The 16,187-nt window shown below is 28.1% G+C and overlaps 1 protein-coding gene across 1 annotated transcript; it reads right to left on the minus strand.

Annotated features, from left to right (window-relative positions):
• Positions 1 to 1,167: 1,167 nt before the first annotated feature.
• On the minus strand, positions 1,168 to 11,903 carry LOC136971754 (insulin-induced gene 2 protein-like). Its single transcript, XM_067266250.1, has 6 exons — positions 11,782 to 11,903; positions 10,945 to 11,129; positions 4,788 to 4,912; positions 4,379 to 4,545; positions 4,199 to 4,298; positions 1,168 to 1,606 (listed from the first exon to the last, which is right to left on the minus strand). The coding sequence occupies exons 2-6, from the start codon at positions 11,123 to 11,125 to the stop codon at positions 1,562 to 1,564; spliced, it is 618 nt and encodes a 205-aa protein (XP_067122351.1). The 5' UTR covers positions 11,126 to 11,129; positions 11,782 to 11,903; the 3' UTR covers positions 1,168 to 1,561.
• Between the last annotated feature and the right edge of the window lie 4,284 nt (positions 11,904 to 16,187).

A 16,187-nucleotide genomic window follows, 5' to 3' on the forward strand; every position in this document is an offset into this window, starting at 1 on the left:
GTCTAGTCATGACTTCACCACAGGAGAAAGTGCAGGTTGTGGTCTGGTATGCCCAATAGCCTGGCAGTCAAGATCTCCTGATCTGACCCCATTAAATTTCTTTCTGTGGGGTTAGATGAAAGATACAGTTTCTGAAACCTCAGTCAGATAATTTCAAGATCTTTGGGAGCATATCATAGCAGCCATTGCCACAAAGACATGATACACTGCAGTATACATAGCAGAAATTGTCTACCACTTTGATGTTGTCAGTGTGACTGCTGGAGCACCCAGAGATGTAGTTATTTCTTCAATGAAATTTGATGAGTTTTTCTCTCATATAAAATCTTTGGTAAAGTTATATCTTTAACTGTTAATTTTTATAGTCAAATCAAATTGGGTACTTTTGAGTGGAACACTCTGTATTACAGTACAAATGTCAATAACCATATTTAAATGTTCTATATATATATATATATATATATAACATATAAAATCATTGACGCTCAATACTATATATACACACACACACACACATGGCATATTGTCACAATTGACTTATAGAATGTATGTTTCAAAGATTTGGCAAAATGCATATGTTCTGCTAACACATGGGTTTGGACAAGTTGTTTTGTGTTTCAGTTTAAGTAAGTCTACACAGTAGCAGTTTCTTAGCTGTTTTTACAGAGTCCTGAATGATATACATATGCAAGTTTACCTTTAACTTAAAAAAGTATAAAAAATGGGAATAAAAATTTGGCAAAGAAAAGTAAAGAGAAAGTGTGATGTTATCAAAGAATACAGAATACTGAGAAACACTAGAAACCAGCAAAAAATCAGTTTAATTTTCGAAAATAGATAATTAAAATTTTTCTTAACATATCAAGAGAATTAAGAAAAATTTTAATTAATCAAAAATATTGAACTGTATTATTTCACAAATTTTTAACCTGCTAAAAATTATTTAAACAATAAAATAGTTTTGAAAGATTAAATTATTTTTTATAGTACCGTATTTTACGGACTATAAGACGCACTTTTTTCTTCGAAAAATTGCCTCCAAAATTCAGGTGCGTCTTATAGTCCGTAGCATCTTATAGTCCGTAAAATACGGTATATGAATTTTTTAAATGATGAAAACTTCAGTTTATAAATTTTCCATTTTTAAATAATAAGTACTTAACACTAATAATGATGTATCATCTTGTTCATGTTTTATTAAATGGTAAAATAATTTTTTTTATGAATATGCAATGCTTTAAATTTGCATATGTACTGATTAAAATAAAATGTAAAACTAAACAATAATTATTAATACACTAGAAAAAAATCATGTGAATCACTAAAATATTATTTGATAGTTTTTCAAATTCATAGATTATTCTGATAATAAAAAATTTGGATAATTGTAAAATTAAAACATTTATCAAAATCATTATAATGAAAATGATAAATGATTTAATCTCCAACATAGCAAAAAATGACTAATAATTAATATAATTTTTACGATAAATATTCTAGTAATATACTATTATAAAATATTTAAATATAAAAAAAATTGACTCTTTTGACAAAAAATAAATTATTCTTGATGTCTTTTATTTTCTCCTTCTTCTTCATCATCATTCTGCAAAAGAAATAAAAACTTCATTAAAACATAATGTAAAGTGATCACAAACATTTAAAATAAATTCTGTAAACATGAAAGATTAAAAAATATGAAAGATATCAGAAACAAAAAACCAGAACCTGCCAATAGGATTTGATATTCTAATATGAATGTAAAAAAAATTGATAAAAACTAAAAATTTGATTCAATAGAGATCTAATTATATTTTAGATCTTTATTGAATCAAATTTGAAAATTAAAGACCTTATTAATAATTTTTAAAACTTTTAAATATATAAAGCAGAATTATCAGAGATCAGCTTAGTTAAAAATGAATGGTTCAGAGCCAAAATGATGGCAGATGTCACCAATCTAGATTGGCATGCTAGATTATGATTGACATATGTTGAGTGTTTGTGGTATTTCTCTCACATTTTTTTCATGATTATTTAATAAACAGTTCTGATAATTTTTATTTGTTTAATCTTTTGCTTACATTCTATATTCACATTGCTTATAAACTGACTTGTGTCCTATTTCTTGCAATAGCTTGGCATCAAGCCTTACATTGTTTCACTTCACCTTTCATGTCTTAAATGCTGTAAACTGTATAAAAACAAATGCTTTTAAAAATGTTCACCTCATTTATAATTGTATATTATACTAGAAATTCCCCCATCAAGCATGAAGGAATACTTTTTATCAGAAAGTAGAGATTGAAGAATTGAGAAGAGTGGATTTCAAGAAATTCAAGAGTTGTTTTCAACTCAATATTTCTATAAATTAAGTAGTTTGTACTATCTATTGTATCATAAAGAGCAACAAAAAATTTCACCTGAAGTGGACAAAAAAAGTAGGAGTTATAGAGAATTCACTTACACAAACAGATTTAGTCCTTTAAAATAATATTTCTGCAAAATAAGTAGCCTATACTTTCCATCAGAACATAAAATGAATATAACCAAAATTTCATCCTGATTGAACAGACATTGCAGAAGTTATAAGAATTCACACACAAATGACAGCTTTTATATTAGTAATAAAATTTAATTATTTAGTCAATTTAGTAAAACTTATAGATATTCTATTTAATTTGGATTGGTTGAATTTGGAGTCTTTGGATACAAGGGCATAGGTAGGACAAAGAGTACCAGGTCTTTTAGGTCTTAATATGTCCTACTTGTTCTGTTGTATGTCATAATGTTATGTATATAAGTTTATTGCTTTCAGATATGCCATTGTAAATTGAATATGTCATTTATTGTCTAATATATGCTGTAGAATTTGGACTGAGTTAAAATGAAAAATTTATGAAACTAACTATCAAATTAATATGCAGACAAAATTTAATAATTTATTTATATTTTTATTACATATTTTGATATTTTTATATAAAACTATGAAACTTAATAGTATTTATTAAATAATAAACCATTATGTTTATTTATTTAATGCTGAAAATTAAGGTAGAAAAATTTAACCGACATGTATTTGCATTCATGAAACATGTTTCTCTCAATAAATAAATTAACATTAAATTTTGTAATTGTGAAAGCCTTACTGTCCTTAATTCAAATATTATTGTTAATTGTCTACTTAGACTTTACTTATTAATAGGACTTTATACTGGTGTTTAAAGATCGGCACAGTAATGAGAGTTAGTTCAGGAAAAAACAAAATTTCTTTATTATATCACCTGTAGTAATATTTTAATGATATATTTTATTTTTAAGTATGTGTGTGTGTGTGTATGTGTATATATATATATATATACATACACACACACATACTTAAAAATAAGATATATCGTATATCAACTTGTGTGTGTATATATACACACACACACAACTGAAAAACTCAGAATGGCTAATGCAAATTGATTAAAAGAAAGGAACTAAAAAATTTTTAATAGAGTTAATTTATAAGTATTTTTTTAATTCTGAATTTATTCTGAAATATGTTAAATGTTTGTAAAGAGAGAAGGGAAAAAAGTACAATTGTAACAACTGTGTGATAAATTTAAAAAGAAAAAAATTACTCTGCTGAATATATTTATTTGAACAAAACACTGAATTTAAAAAATGCAAATGTTTTTTTTTACAAATGTTCTACTTCCACAAGAATATGTGGTTCCAAGAATCTTTTTTGAAGTTAATGCACATGAAATAAACTGACTCCTGTTACTATTGGTTAGCAAATAGCATCATTCAAATTTTATATTAAAAAATCTTTAGCTGGATATTTATAAAGCAGGCTTTTAAATTTATTCTTCTTTATGATTTGCTTAAGTTTAAAAGTCATACAAATAATAAAATCCTGCAAACTGTCAGGAAATTTAAATTATATATGATAAATAATGTTAGTTTATATTCAACAGATATTTTTGTAGTAGTTGTGTACACCAAGAAACTTGTTAAATGCAAACTTTTTCTTACAACCCATCTTACAAATAGTTAACAACCTCCATTTAACTTCCAATCAATAAATAATATATTAAATTTTTTTTGTTTTGTTTTGTTTACTATGCTCATCATGCTTTATGATTTCAGATTTAATAACTATATTCCAATAAAAATGATTTAATGCATACTATTAAAACTGAGTTCTTACCACTGCTAATTGGCGACCAATATTTCCAATTGTTACACCACCAGAAAACACAATGCAAGGTAACCAGGATTTTACATATAGAAAATCTCTTTCAGTGTATCTATTAAATTAAAAATATATATAAGTATTGCATAAATTCATAATTTGCTGTGAAATTTATTTTTTAATAAAAATAATTACTTGCAGACTCCATGGTGAACAAGTAAATGAGTTATAAAAGTAGCAATTACAGCTATTGTTACACCCATGCCAAAACCACTTCTAGTGCGATCAAACCACCACCAAAGTGCAATTGATAAAACTGCTAAAGATACACTTAATTGAAGATGGCTTGAAAAATTAATTTTCTGAATTTTCTGTTAAGAAATTGTATGAGTCAGCTATATTTATGTAATTTTATATTTATTTATTTTTTATTGTTTTTATTTAAGATCTATACATATCTTAATATTTTATTTCATATTATATATTGTATTTCATATATTTCAATTAAAAATTTTAATATTTTGTGAAAATTTTTTTTCCACTTTTGATTTGCAAGAAATACATCATATAAATTAAAACTTTGTGAACAAAAAGAAAAGGATACAGCACTAGCATGGTTAATACCCACAAAAAGTGCAACACATCGCATAATTGCAGACCATTCTTGAGTACATACTTTTCCTTCACCCAACTTTCGATCTAGCCATGGATACATAAGCCCAACTACAGCTGTAATAATATAAAATTATTAAAAATATATATTAATATATTTTAAAATCATTACTCTTGAAAACTGATTTAGAATAGAGTAATGATTTCAATATTTAGAATAAATCAGTTCTAAAAAAATATAATTTTATTGATCATATTAACTATGGAGTCCTGTACCTGTGCCATAGTGGACGAAATAGGGGCACTGCAACACAGTTTTGTCCAATACAAAACTCCATAATTAAATGAAATGAAGTGAGTATCCTCAGAGCAATGAGTTCACCTTTGTTAGCACCGAGCCAAAAAAAAAAAAAATCAAAATTTATAAAAGTAAATTAAAAGAGTTTGCATATATGCCAGGAATGCAGATGGACTACCTAATGCATATAAATTCTGCATAAAAAAAATTAAAATATAAAAATTCTTAGTCTGCACTTGCTTGTATATTTTAATGCATTTTCATTTTATTATTTATTTTATTTTACATTTTAAATACAAATATAAAATATTTTGAACAATGTTAATTTATCTGATTTAAATTTAAATATGAGAGTTTGAACATTCCTTCATTAAAATGTTCCATTTTGAAGAGGCATTTGAATTTGGTTACACCTGAAGATGGCCTATTGCATTAGGGTGAAAACATTTGTGTTTGTTTAATAAAACATTTTTCAGCAACAGTAGGTGATTTGATAGTTCATTAAGTATAAAAAGCTAAATTTGTTTAGTGTTTTTTGCTTAATTTCAATGCTAATTTTTTGCAGCTAATAAATTTTAAATATACCACAATATAAAATAAATTTTTACCATGATTTTTATAGTGTGCTTTTTAAATAAACACATTATAATAATCAAAGACATATGTCAATTACTTTGTAGCTTATGAACAATGGACAACTGTCACTAATTACAAAAGTTTATTATGTTACTATTATCATCATTGTTTGTGATCTAAGTGTAATTAAATGTTCCAGATATAATCAATTTTCAAACATTTGTAATAGATTATAAATATTCATAAATTCTTAAAATAAAAATATTTTTCTGTAATATTAGAATTAAACATTGTCTTCTAATAATGCCTGATTAAATTTATTTTTGTTCTGAAAATTTTGTTTTGAAAGGAAAAAATTTGATATCAGTTGTTTGTTCTTATACTAAAAACAAAATATAAAATAAAGCCTATTTATTGCACAATTAAGTAAATACAGTGATATTATTGAAATGCCATTTTATAACATGTTTACACACATTTTGAATTTAATCTAATAAATAATTACCGTATTTTCCGGCGTATAAGATGACCCCTGACTTTTACAGTCAAAATATAGAGTTGGGGAAATACTCGCCCTTATAAGATGACACCCAGCGTATAAAAATGAACCCTAACTTTTGAGAAAATTTTCCTGGGTTAAAAAGTCGTCTTATCTGCCGGAAAATACGGTATACAATTAACATTTTAAAATATACTATATCCAATTTTTCTATAAATTACCTGAAATGATCTTACATTCTAGTATTAATCTATGGTTATATATCAAGTGAAAAATTAAAACAACACAAGAACAAGTAATAAAATTTGGATGTTAGGCTGAGACTGAAAGTGTTCATTAAAAAAAAAAAAAAAAAAAAAAAAAAATCAACCACAATGTGTTCTGACTTCTCAGATCCAGCCACAATATGAATTGAGAGTTGTAGCCCTTTCAAAAATGTGCAGAACACATTTTGGCATATTCAATGAGTGATTATTGTGACATCACCACAATGCCAGGCTGCAATTTTTAATCATATTTTTAATTTATTTAATTTAAAATATATGCTCTCTACCTCAAATTAGTAGTATCTTGTTCTTGTACATCATACTTTTCCTTTAACAATAGAGTTGTCTGATCATCTATTAATCGTTTTCAGGGAAAGACTTTTGAATTGAAATAATGTGACTTCCAGTTTGCATCAGAAGCTCATATATGGTTAATTGGGATCTCCTGCCCCAAGGTTTCCATATCTGGTCTCGGATTTCATGTATCTAATTCTGTTCACAAGATTAAGGAAAGACAGACAGCCAGACAAACAAACAGACAACAATGGGAATTTATGGGTACACAATTTTTTTTAAAATTGCAGCCCAATGAGACCACAAAATGAAATTTGTATCCTTTTCTTTCAATAATCAACTAAAATGAAATCTGGCAACACCAAGATGCCGAAAGTTTGGATGCATTGAAGCCATGGTGCAATGTGATAAAAATGTCTGTGCTAAATCAGTAACAAATTTTTGCACAGATATTTTTTATAAATAATTTATGTATAACTTCCACCAAAGGTTAATTCTGAACAATGTTTATTATTAGTTTTTATACTTAATGATAATTCCTGTCACAGAACATTATACAGTTTAAAAGAACCATAGTACTGCATAATAAATGCAACTCTTCATTTTCTTTTATAATTCACAGTCAAGAAGACAATTTGCTGTTAATTGTTTTGTTTAGAATCATTGATATTTACATATGATACCTTAAAATACCAGACATCTAAAAAAGTATTATATATTTAAGCAAATAAGAAATTTATTTGTAAGTCACTTTATCAATGATTGCAAATTTCTTTTCAATAATGACACTCCCACAAAGACTAACTCCACACAAAGTTTTATATTAATTTTAGTAAAAAACAATAAATAGAAGTTTCTGTCTTAGAAATTTAAGGCTTAGACATAAAATTAATGAAGCTAACTGGTTTATTTTTGATATAATTCTCACTGTAAATTAGAATATGATTTTATTATTATTTATATAAATATTAAAAATCTGTTACTTATTTTTATCACATTGCATTGTGGTTGCATTAATAAGTGTCTACAATGCATTGTGACATTTTCACATTGCCAGATTGTGCTTTGGTTTATTATTAAAAGAATATGAACACAAATTGCACTTCGTGGTCTACTGAATATGCTAAAATGAATTATGTGTAGTTTTGAAAGTGTCAGAACATAAAATTTACATTGTAGGGCTGGATCTGAGAACTTAGAACATGTGGTTAATTTTATCACTCATTGAGCATGTTCGGTGTGTTTGGTCTTTGAGTCTTACAGATATATCTTTATATAAGTTAACAAAATTGAGGCAAGAATACTTCAAAATTACATTAAAATTTTGATCAATTAATAAATTTAAGACTTCAAAGTAATTATTTTGACAAAAAGTTTCAAAACGATTATGTTGAAGTTGTTTATACAACAAATATCAATTATATTATTCTGTAACTTCTTAACAAATAAACTCTATAGAATATTCTGATGATGAATTGGATGTTCGGAAGAGATTAATGAACAAAATGTTAAATTTCTGGAAAAAAGCCACCTCTTATTTTATGCATTTGTTACAAAAAATGATTTGAAAGTTTAAAAATTAAAATTTTTTAATTCATTTCATTATCATACATTTTTTAATAAAATGTATATATGATAACAAAATAAATGTTTCATATTTTATAAATATTCTAGCAAAAAAATAGTAATGCTGTTTTTTCTGTAATAATTGTCTATATAAATATTCTTATAATAACTGTCCATCTAACTTGTGAGGTAAACTGCACCAGTTGACCTAAATACCAATATATTAGTGCTGTTCAATATCATCAAATAATTAACTATTGATTTGATAATTTTCCAATATCAAAGTTGAAAAAATGAATACTAGCTAATGTCAACATTTAATATTGACATTTAATTCCTAATATCAAGAATAAATATCAAAATTTTTGAAGTTAATTAAGGTAATTCAAGTACTTCATTCAAATCATTTACTGTATATTTGTCACGACATTCCACTTAACTAGTTTTATATACCTCTTAAAATCATCTTTTTTTCCTTCTTAAAATATCAATATTGTTTATTCCAGGAATTGTCCTTCCCAAAAAAAGGAAAGAAAATGAAAAAAAGAATCACTAAATGGGCAATTATTACAGGAAATATGATACATGATATCAGCTGTTTTTAATCATCAAATTTTCTGTGATAAAGATATTGTACCCTTTGAAAATTCTTTTAATGATATTAATTCAAATTTGTTAGCTAATTTATAAGCTTGAATTTACAGGTTTATTACTGAGACATTTTCAAATTATCAACTTTGTTTCTCTTTTCCTTAAGACTCCAAAATTTAAGAGGGGGGGAACTCATGCAATGATCATATTTTAAAATTTAAATAGAATATAAACTTCATAGTTTATCATTCAAGTCTTTAAAAAAGAAGGAAACAAATATTTTGTTTCATCTGAAATAAATTTAACTGCTAATTTAATATTTTTAACAACTGTATTTGTAATTATTTAACCCCTAATAAAACAGACTTGCATTTATTTATGTTCAGAATCATAATTATGATACTTGGAGAAAAATAAAGCAATTGAAGAGAGACAAAAGGCCGAAATACATTTTGTGACACAATTCATAAGCGTGTTTATAAACTGATTCATTGAAATAAGTTCAAATAAAAAGTTTCCAAAAATGAAACTATCTGTTATTATTACAAAATAACTTTTTTAGGAATGAAATAACATTATAAACAGAACAACGTTGTTTTTGTTTTCATGTGAAATTTTATTAACATGTAGAGTGATTTTAATTATATATTTAATATTTTAAAATACTGATAATTCACTTAAATATCAACACAGACTGAAATATATTAAGTACTGTACATAACAAATAAAAAAAAAACAACATTAATGCTTTACATGATTATTAAGATTATTACAGATATACATATATATAGATTCAAAAATTTATTTAGATAATAACAACTTTTACACTTTAACAATAAGAACTTTTAATAACATTTCTGTATGTTATTAAACGTTTTAAATTAGACTAATCTAGTATATATGCAGCAGTCCATATGTAAGCTATTAATTATAACAAATTCTTTATGCTCTCATACTCTAGTATCTAATTTTTAAGAAATAATGTTATTACAATAATTTGTGTATTTTAATTAAGTTTTAACATCAAAAGACAAACAAATTAAAAATAATAGCATCTGTTTTAGTTGTTAAAAACTAATTTTGAAATAGTGGGTGTAAACACAGACTACCATCATTTTGATGCCATTTTGTCATTCAATCCTACTGATCTTTAGAACTAAGCAGACAAACACGAACAGTAACAAAAAAAAAACTTTATTAAAAAGGTGAGAACTGTCACCAACATCCTCGGCCAACATCCAGGCAAAAACCCCGCGAACTTTCGCGCCTCTTTTTCTTACAAGTTGCCAGCCAACATCTCGTTGGCAAGTGTTGCCAGGCAGTATTCGGGATCTCTGGCGCTTACGGCCACACCATATTTAAAACAAGAGGCATAACTATTTTCGTATGTGTTGATGCTAATATTTCTGCTTACATGCATTAAGAGAACATACATTATGTTTAAAATAATCATTAACAACTGCAGTAAAAATGAAGACACTACCAATTACTTTACTAGACATGCAGTGATTTCTTGGCAGAAGAGCTTACTTTCTCAAACATTGCATTAGAATGATGGTAACAAACTGAAAATGCATCATACCATCTCTTCTTTAAAATATATAATTTTTTGATTCACTATTATTTTTAATCTGCACGTCATAAATCACATAAAACTATTAAATACTAGTGGCACACTCAAAATTTAATTTTGGGGGAGCAGAGTTGAATAGATAAAAAAAATTCCAATAAAATTCCCACTTTAAATAACCACTAATTCATAAGTAGTTTAGAATTATAAGACATGACACAATATAAATAAAAAATGAATCTTAATTAAGATAAGACTTTTGGAAAATTTTCTAGTGTTTGTTTTCCTTTTTCTTTAGAGGGTACCAAAACCCCTGCTTCTAGGTGCACACTGTTACACACTGTATATACTATGTTAATTAGTTTAAAATGTTTTATTGGTCATTCTTTAATCTATACTTAGACCAATTTCCACGTATCATGTATATATGATGAGATAATATAACAGTTCTAGTCCAACATAGTAATAAAAATAATAATAATAACTTACCCGAAGCTAATCCACAACTAGCTGGAACCCATAACGGCGACGACCAAGAGCCAAATAGCAAATTTTTTCCATTTAATGGCTGAATATGTCGTTGAACTTGTAATAGATTTAGAACGAGCGAAAATGACGCTCCTAACAGAAAGAGTAATCCTGCCCTTACACACAATTGGAAGGTAAACATATCACTAAAAAAACAGTAAAAAATATTTATAAATTCTAATATTTTAAAATCCTTTCCAAAAATAATGATAAATTTTTAATAAACAATTAAAATTTTGAGACATTCATACAAGTTAGTGCTATAAAATTAAAAATAAAGTATATCAGTCAACATAATTATAGGCTTTCATTAAGTTGTTTAGTTTCAGAAATTTCAGTAATTATTATGTTTATTTATATTTCATATTAATAGCAATTATAGAAATATAAATTGCTATAACATCATTTTATATAATAATTTATTAACAATTATATAAATAAGAACTATTTACAACATATATTTATAAAACCATGGAAACAATAAAGAGAATAATGCAATGATTCTATTGTTTGCATTGACTGAATATAAACAGATTGAAAATCTACATTTAACTATATTGGATAACTTTTCTATTATAAGGTAAAACAATTGAAGGTAAAACAAAATTCAAAAAATACTTTCATTTAATATAAGACCAAATAACATTAGTAAAGTAATATATTAAAAACACGCAGTTTACATATTATATAGAATAGGAACAGCCTTTTTAATGTTAAAATGACTAACAAACTAAAAAAAACATGATCTAGCACAAAGCTTTAAGCTTTCATATATATCACATTACAATCTATACTTACAATTCACAGCAATAATTACTGCAAAAAAAATACTAAAATCGTTAAAAGTGTATATGTAAGTTTAGAAAACTCAATTGTTGTCATAAACTTGGAAGCTGAATGTTTGACATATGCCGACTGGACATGACGCCATCTTGCAATGGTCTGACTAGTTCGGACCAATCAGCTGTAAGCTATCTCACGAGGTTTATTGTTATTTTTGTCTTTCGATTTGTAAAGGAACCAATCGTTGGCGAGTTGTCAGCTGATTGTGATGTCATAGAGTAAGAATGAGGTCACGAGATGGATGAAAGAAACAGAAACCGAAAGAGTGTTTTAATCGAATTGGGAAAATTTTTTTATTTTTGTAAATCTTGATATAGTAACATTAATTTAAAGCGAAGATTCATGTTTTAAGAATATATTTGATGTCACCTCACTACGTCTTTATTAGATAATATTGTATATTTGTGTTATATCGTTCGCTACTAAATGTGAATTTTTTCGGTTTTTAGTACTCAGTTTGGCAAAATACCTATACCTTGCTTATTGTAATCACAGATATTACTATCAGTCATTTACTCTTACCAGAATTAACATGCTTCAAGTTAATTATAACAACATTAATTTTTATTATCAGTTTGTCCATAAATCATGTGTCCTATGTAGGCTATTTAAAGTTTAAACCCCTCCCCTTAGTGCAGCGGTTCTCAACCTGTGGGTGGCGACCCCTTTGGGGTCGAACGACCTTTTCACAGGGGTCGCCTAAGACCCTCGGAAAACATTTCCGATGGTTTTAGGAACCGAGATACCGCTCCGCTATCCGTTTCCAGGCAGGTCTGCCTACATGCAGATACGCCCATATACGAGTACCCGGAATGATGACATCATCGCGCCAACCCCATCACATTCACCCCGTACGAATACAGGTGTATGTGACAAGGTTGGCGCCATAATGTACTTATGCGGACCAGTTACACATGTGTAGAGAACAGCTACTGTGTTGAAATCAGCAGTATTGAAGATAAAACGACACTTCATGAATTATAATTACTGGGTAAATGTAAAATCATCAACTACTGTAAAATCATCAACTACTGCAAAAATATGTACTGTATATATATATATATATATATATATATATATATATATATATATATGTACCACAGGAACTTAGTCTAGATGCTGAACGGTTTTTTTATATTCAGCTGTGGTTGATGTGAATATTGTCCCCTTGTGATAGTAACAGGTATGTAAAAAAAAACAACACAGAGAATGGTAAATCATGGGAAACTTTAATGAACTGTATTGACTGAATTACGCCTTGTATCATCTTTTGTATTATTAAAGCTATTGTTATATATTATTTTCATTAGCAAACCATCCCATGACAATGGATCTTGTAGAGAAGAACGTTAAGAAAAGAAAGTATAGTGAGGATTTTTACAGTATTGTTTTACCTTAATAATTACAGCAGGAATTGAGAAACCGCAATGTATTATTTGTTGTGAGCTTCGTGATGAACTCAAAACGTTTTTTAATCAGAAAGCAAGACCGTAGTTCGAAGCACTTTTCAGTGATAAAAGTGAACTGCAGAAAATAACTTACTTGGTTGACATCTTTGACATCTTGTGACATCTGTTGCCAAATGCAACAGGCCTCGATTTGTCTGAATACATCCAATCATTCCAAATGAAACTTCAACTTTGGCAAAAAGATTGGATAAAAATAAAATTTACATGTTGCCTACCTTATCTGCTTTCTTTGAGGAACATGACATTGAACCAGATAAAAGGATTACGATGATAATTTCTGTGAAAGAACACTTGCACATTTGCAGACGAAATTTTATCGTACTTTCCAAATCTTCCTGACACCCCACTTGCACTTGCCAAAAGCCCATTCACAGTCAAAGTTGAGGATGTTCCTGAGACAGCACAAGAGGAGTTCAATGAACTTATTAACAGCGATGCAGCGAGAACTGATTTCTCTACAATGCCAGTTACAAAATTCTGGATCAAGTGTTTGCAGTCATATCCTGTTCTGTCTGAGACTGTGTTGCGCCTTCTTCTATTTCTAACAACATATCTTAGTGATACAGGGTTTTCCAGCTTGTTGGTTATCAAGTCTAAATACGAAGACTTGTTGAGGAAGATGATCTTCGTTGTGCTCTTGCAGAGATTACCCCGAGAATTTCTGATCTGGTGAGAAAGAAGCAATCTCAACCTTCACACTGACGTTGGCTTTTTACACATACTATCGCAAAATGTAGCAATGTAGTTTACTGTTGTTATATTAAGACTGTTACCCATACTACACCATGCTTCAAGACAAAATTTTATTTATTTGTAATTAGAAATAAATGTTCCACAATATATAATTACATATTGTTTTTTTGTTCACTGTTTTGTTGATCACTATGCTTTAATTATGTTCAATTTGTAACAATGAAAATACATCCTTCATATCAGATATTTACATTACGATTCATAACAGTAGCAAAATTACAGTTATGAAGTAGTAACGAGAATAATTTTATGGTTGGGGTCACCACAACATGAGGAACTGTTTTAAAGGGTCGCGGCATTAGGAAGGTTGAGAACCACTGTCTTAGTGTAAGATGTGGCCTTAGTTTCACTCCGAAAAAACGACGTAGAAATTTCTTGCCACCCTCTTTGAAAAAGTTATATAATGCTATAGAAGCAAAAATACATCGGAGGAAATAAAATTTAGGTACATAAGCTACCTGAGATCTCTAATGTTACGTTTATAAAAAAGAAATTCGAATATTACGAATACTGTACCATATAATGGCGAATCCAGAAGTATCCAAAGGGAATGGCTAAGTTATAAATTTAAAACATTTGAAGAATTATACAAGATAATTTATTGCCGATGGTCCGATATTTGCTATCCTAAATGTTTATAAAAACACCGTTTGTAATTTGAACAAATAACTTTTCATTTTTTATAAATTAATTTGTTAATGTATTGAAATAAAGAAAACAAGTCAAATAATAAATATTAAATAAATCATTAACTAAATGAGTTAGGTTATGTAAGGTAGTTAATCACTAAGTATTCGGGGTATTCGAGCATTCAGATCTGGTTGAACTCGAATTTGAAAAAAGTAATATTCGCTCACCTCTAATCACTCCTAAAAAATCCAGCAATGAGTTGCTTAACTTTCCCCGCAACATTTGTTGGCACCATCTGTTAATATATTTTATTAAAATAACTTTTTATATTTTTAACTATTATAAAATGGCAAAAATCTTAATTTTGAGAGTAGAGATGGGTTTTATAAAAGATTGTAAATGCTAATAACGATCAAAATCGTCATTAAGTCTGACCCCACTAGAGATACACGCGACCTCCTTTATCTCCCCACCCCTCGACCTTTAATCACCAAAATTTAATAGCATCAATCTTCCTAATAACAAACCTCCCTGCAAAATTTCAGAAATTTTTGACAAAAAGCACAGGAGTTTTAAGCTTCAAAGAGCATGAACAAAATCGTGCCCCCCCACACATACTAACATCCATACATACAGCAAAAACCCCGATTTTTTTGCATTTCTCAACGTTTCAAACGTTACCGGAAATGACCGTCATAAATATTTCGACGCGAATATTTCTGGAATGCAAAATCCAATCGAAAGACGGATAACATTATTTCGGGTTGGTTTTCGACGAGGAATCAGGTGGCACGACTATTGTGCGGTTGATTCTGATCACTCTGTATACTCGCTAGACAAATTGTTCTAGAATATTTCCGATACATCTAGAAGGAAACTTCGAAAACAAACTCGATATCAGAACTTGATCTTGAATATGATCTTTCTTTTAGAACAATTCACAGTCACGTAGTACATAAGTAAGTGATTGACACAGAGCATCCATTTTTTTATTATTACTTTTCCGGTTATTTTATATAACACAGAGTAAGTATAGCGACCGGTCAAAAAATGACCTCTGCAAGATTTTTACATTTTTGGACTCAGGGAACCTTGAAACGTCAAGAAATACCAAAAGTGATTTTTTCTGTATGTATGGATATTAGTGTTAATGTGTGTGGGGGGAACAATTTTGTTAATCTAATTCTAAGCTTAATAACTCCTGTGTTTTTGTCTAAAATTTCTGAAGTTTTCAGAGAGATTTTTGAATTAGGGGGATTGATGCCATTAAATTTTAATGAGTAAAGGTCAAGAGGGTGGGGAGATAGATGGTTGTGTGTCATATCTCGAGTGAGGTCAGACAAACAACAAGTAAAATCATCTAACGGTGATTTTACTTGTTTAAACTTTGTCTATGACTACAGTATATTTTATACCACACTCACTACATTCCATTTTAAGATATAACGAGTTCCTCGACGTTGACAGTATGTTAAACAGTATGGTAAACAATGATAAACGCAAGTAAAA

This window comes from Centruroides vittatus, unplaced genomic scaffold (assembly GCF_030686945.1).
Source record: "Centruroides vittatus isolate TY-2023 unplaced genomic scaffold, ASM3068694v2 contig_2696, whole genome shotgun sequence".
NCBI classification, from domain to species: Eukaryota; Metazoa; Arthropoda; class Arachnida; order Scorpiones; family Buthidae; genus Centruroides; species Centruroides vittatus.

What these genes read in the sequence shown, in the direction of transcription:
- LOC136971754 (XM_067266250.1), bottom strand. Translation starts at nt 11,125, where the DNA reads ATGTTTACCTTCCAATTGTGTGTAAGGGCAGGATTACTCTTTCTGTTA. An exon ending in GTTCACCATGGAGTCTGCAA is followed by an intron (nt 4,299 to 4,378) that starts GTAATTATTTTT and finishes TTAATTTAATAG; the next exon opens with ATACACTGAAAGAGATTTTC. An exon ending in TTGGTCGCCAATTAGCAGTG is followed by an intron (nt 1,607 to 4,198) that starts GTAAGAACTCAG and finishes TTTCTTTTGCAG; the next exon opens with AATGATGATGAAGAAGAAGG.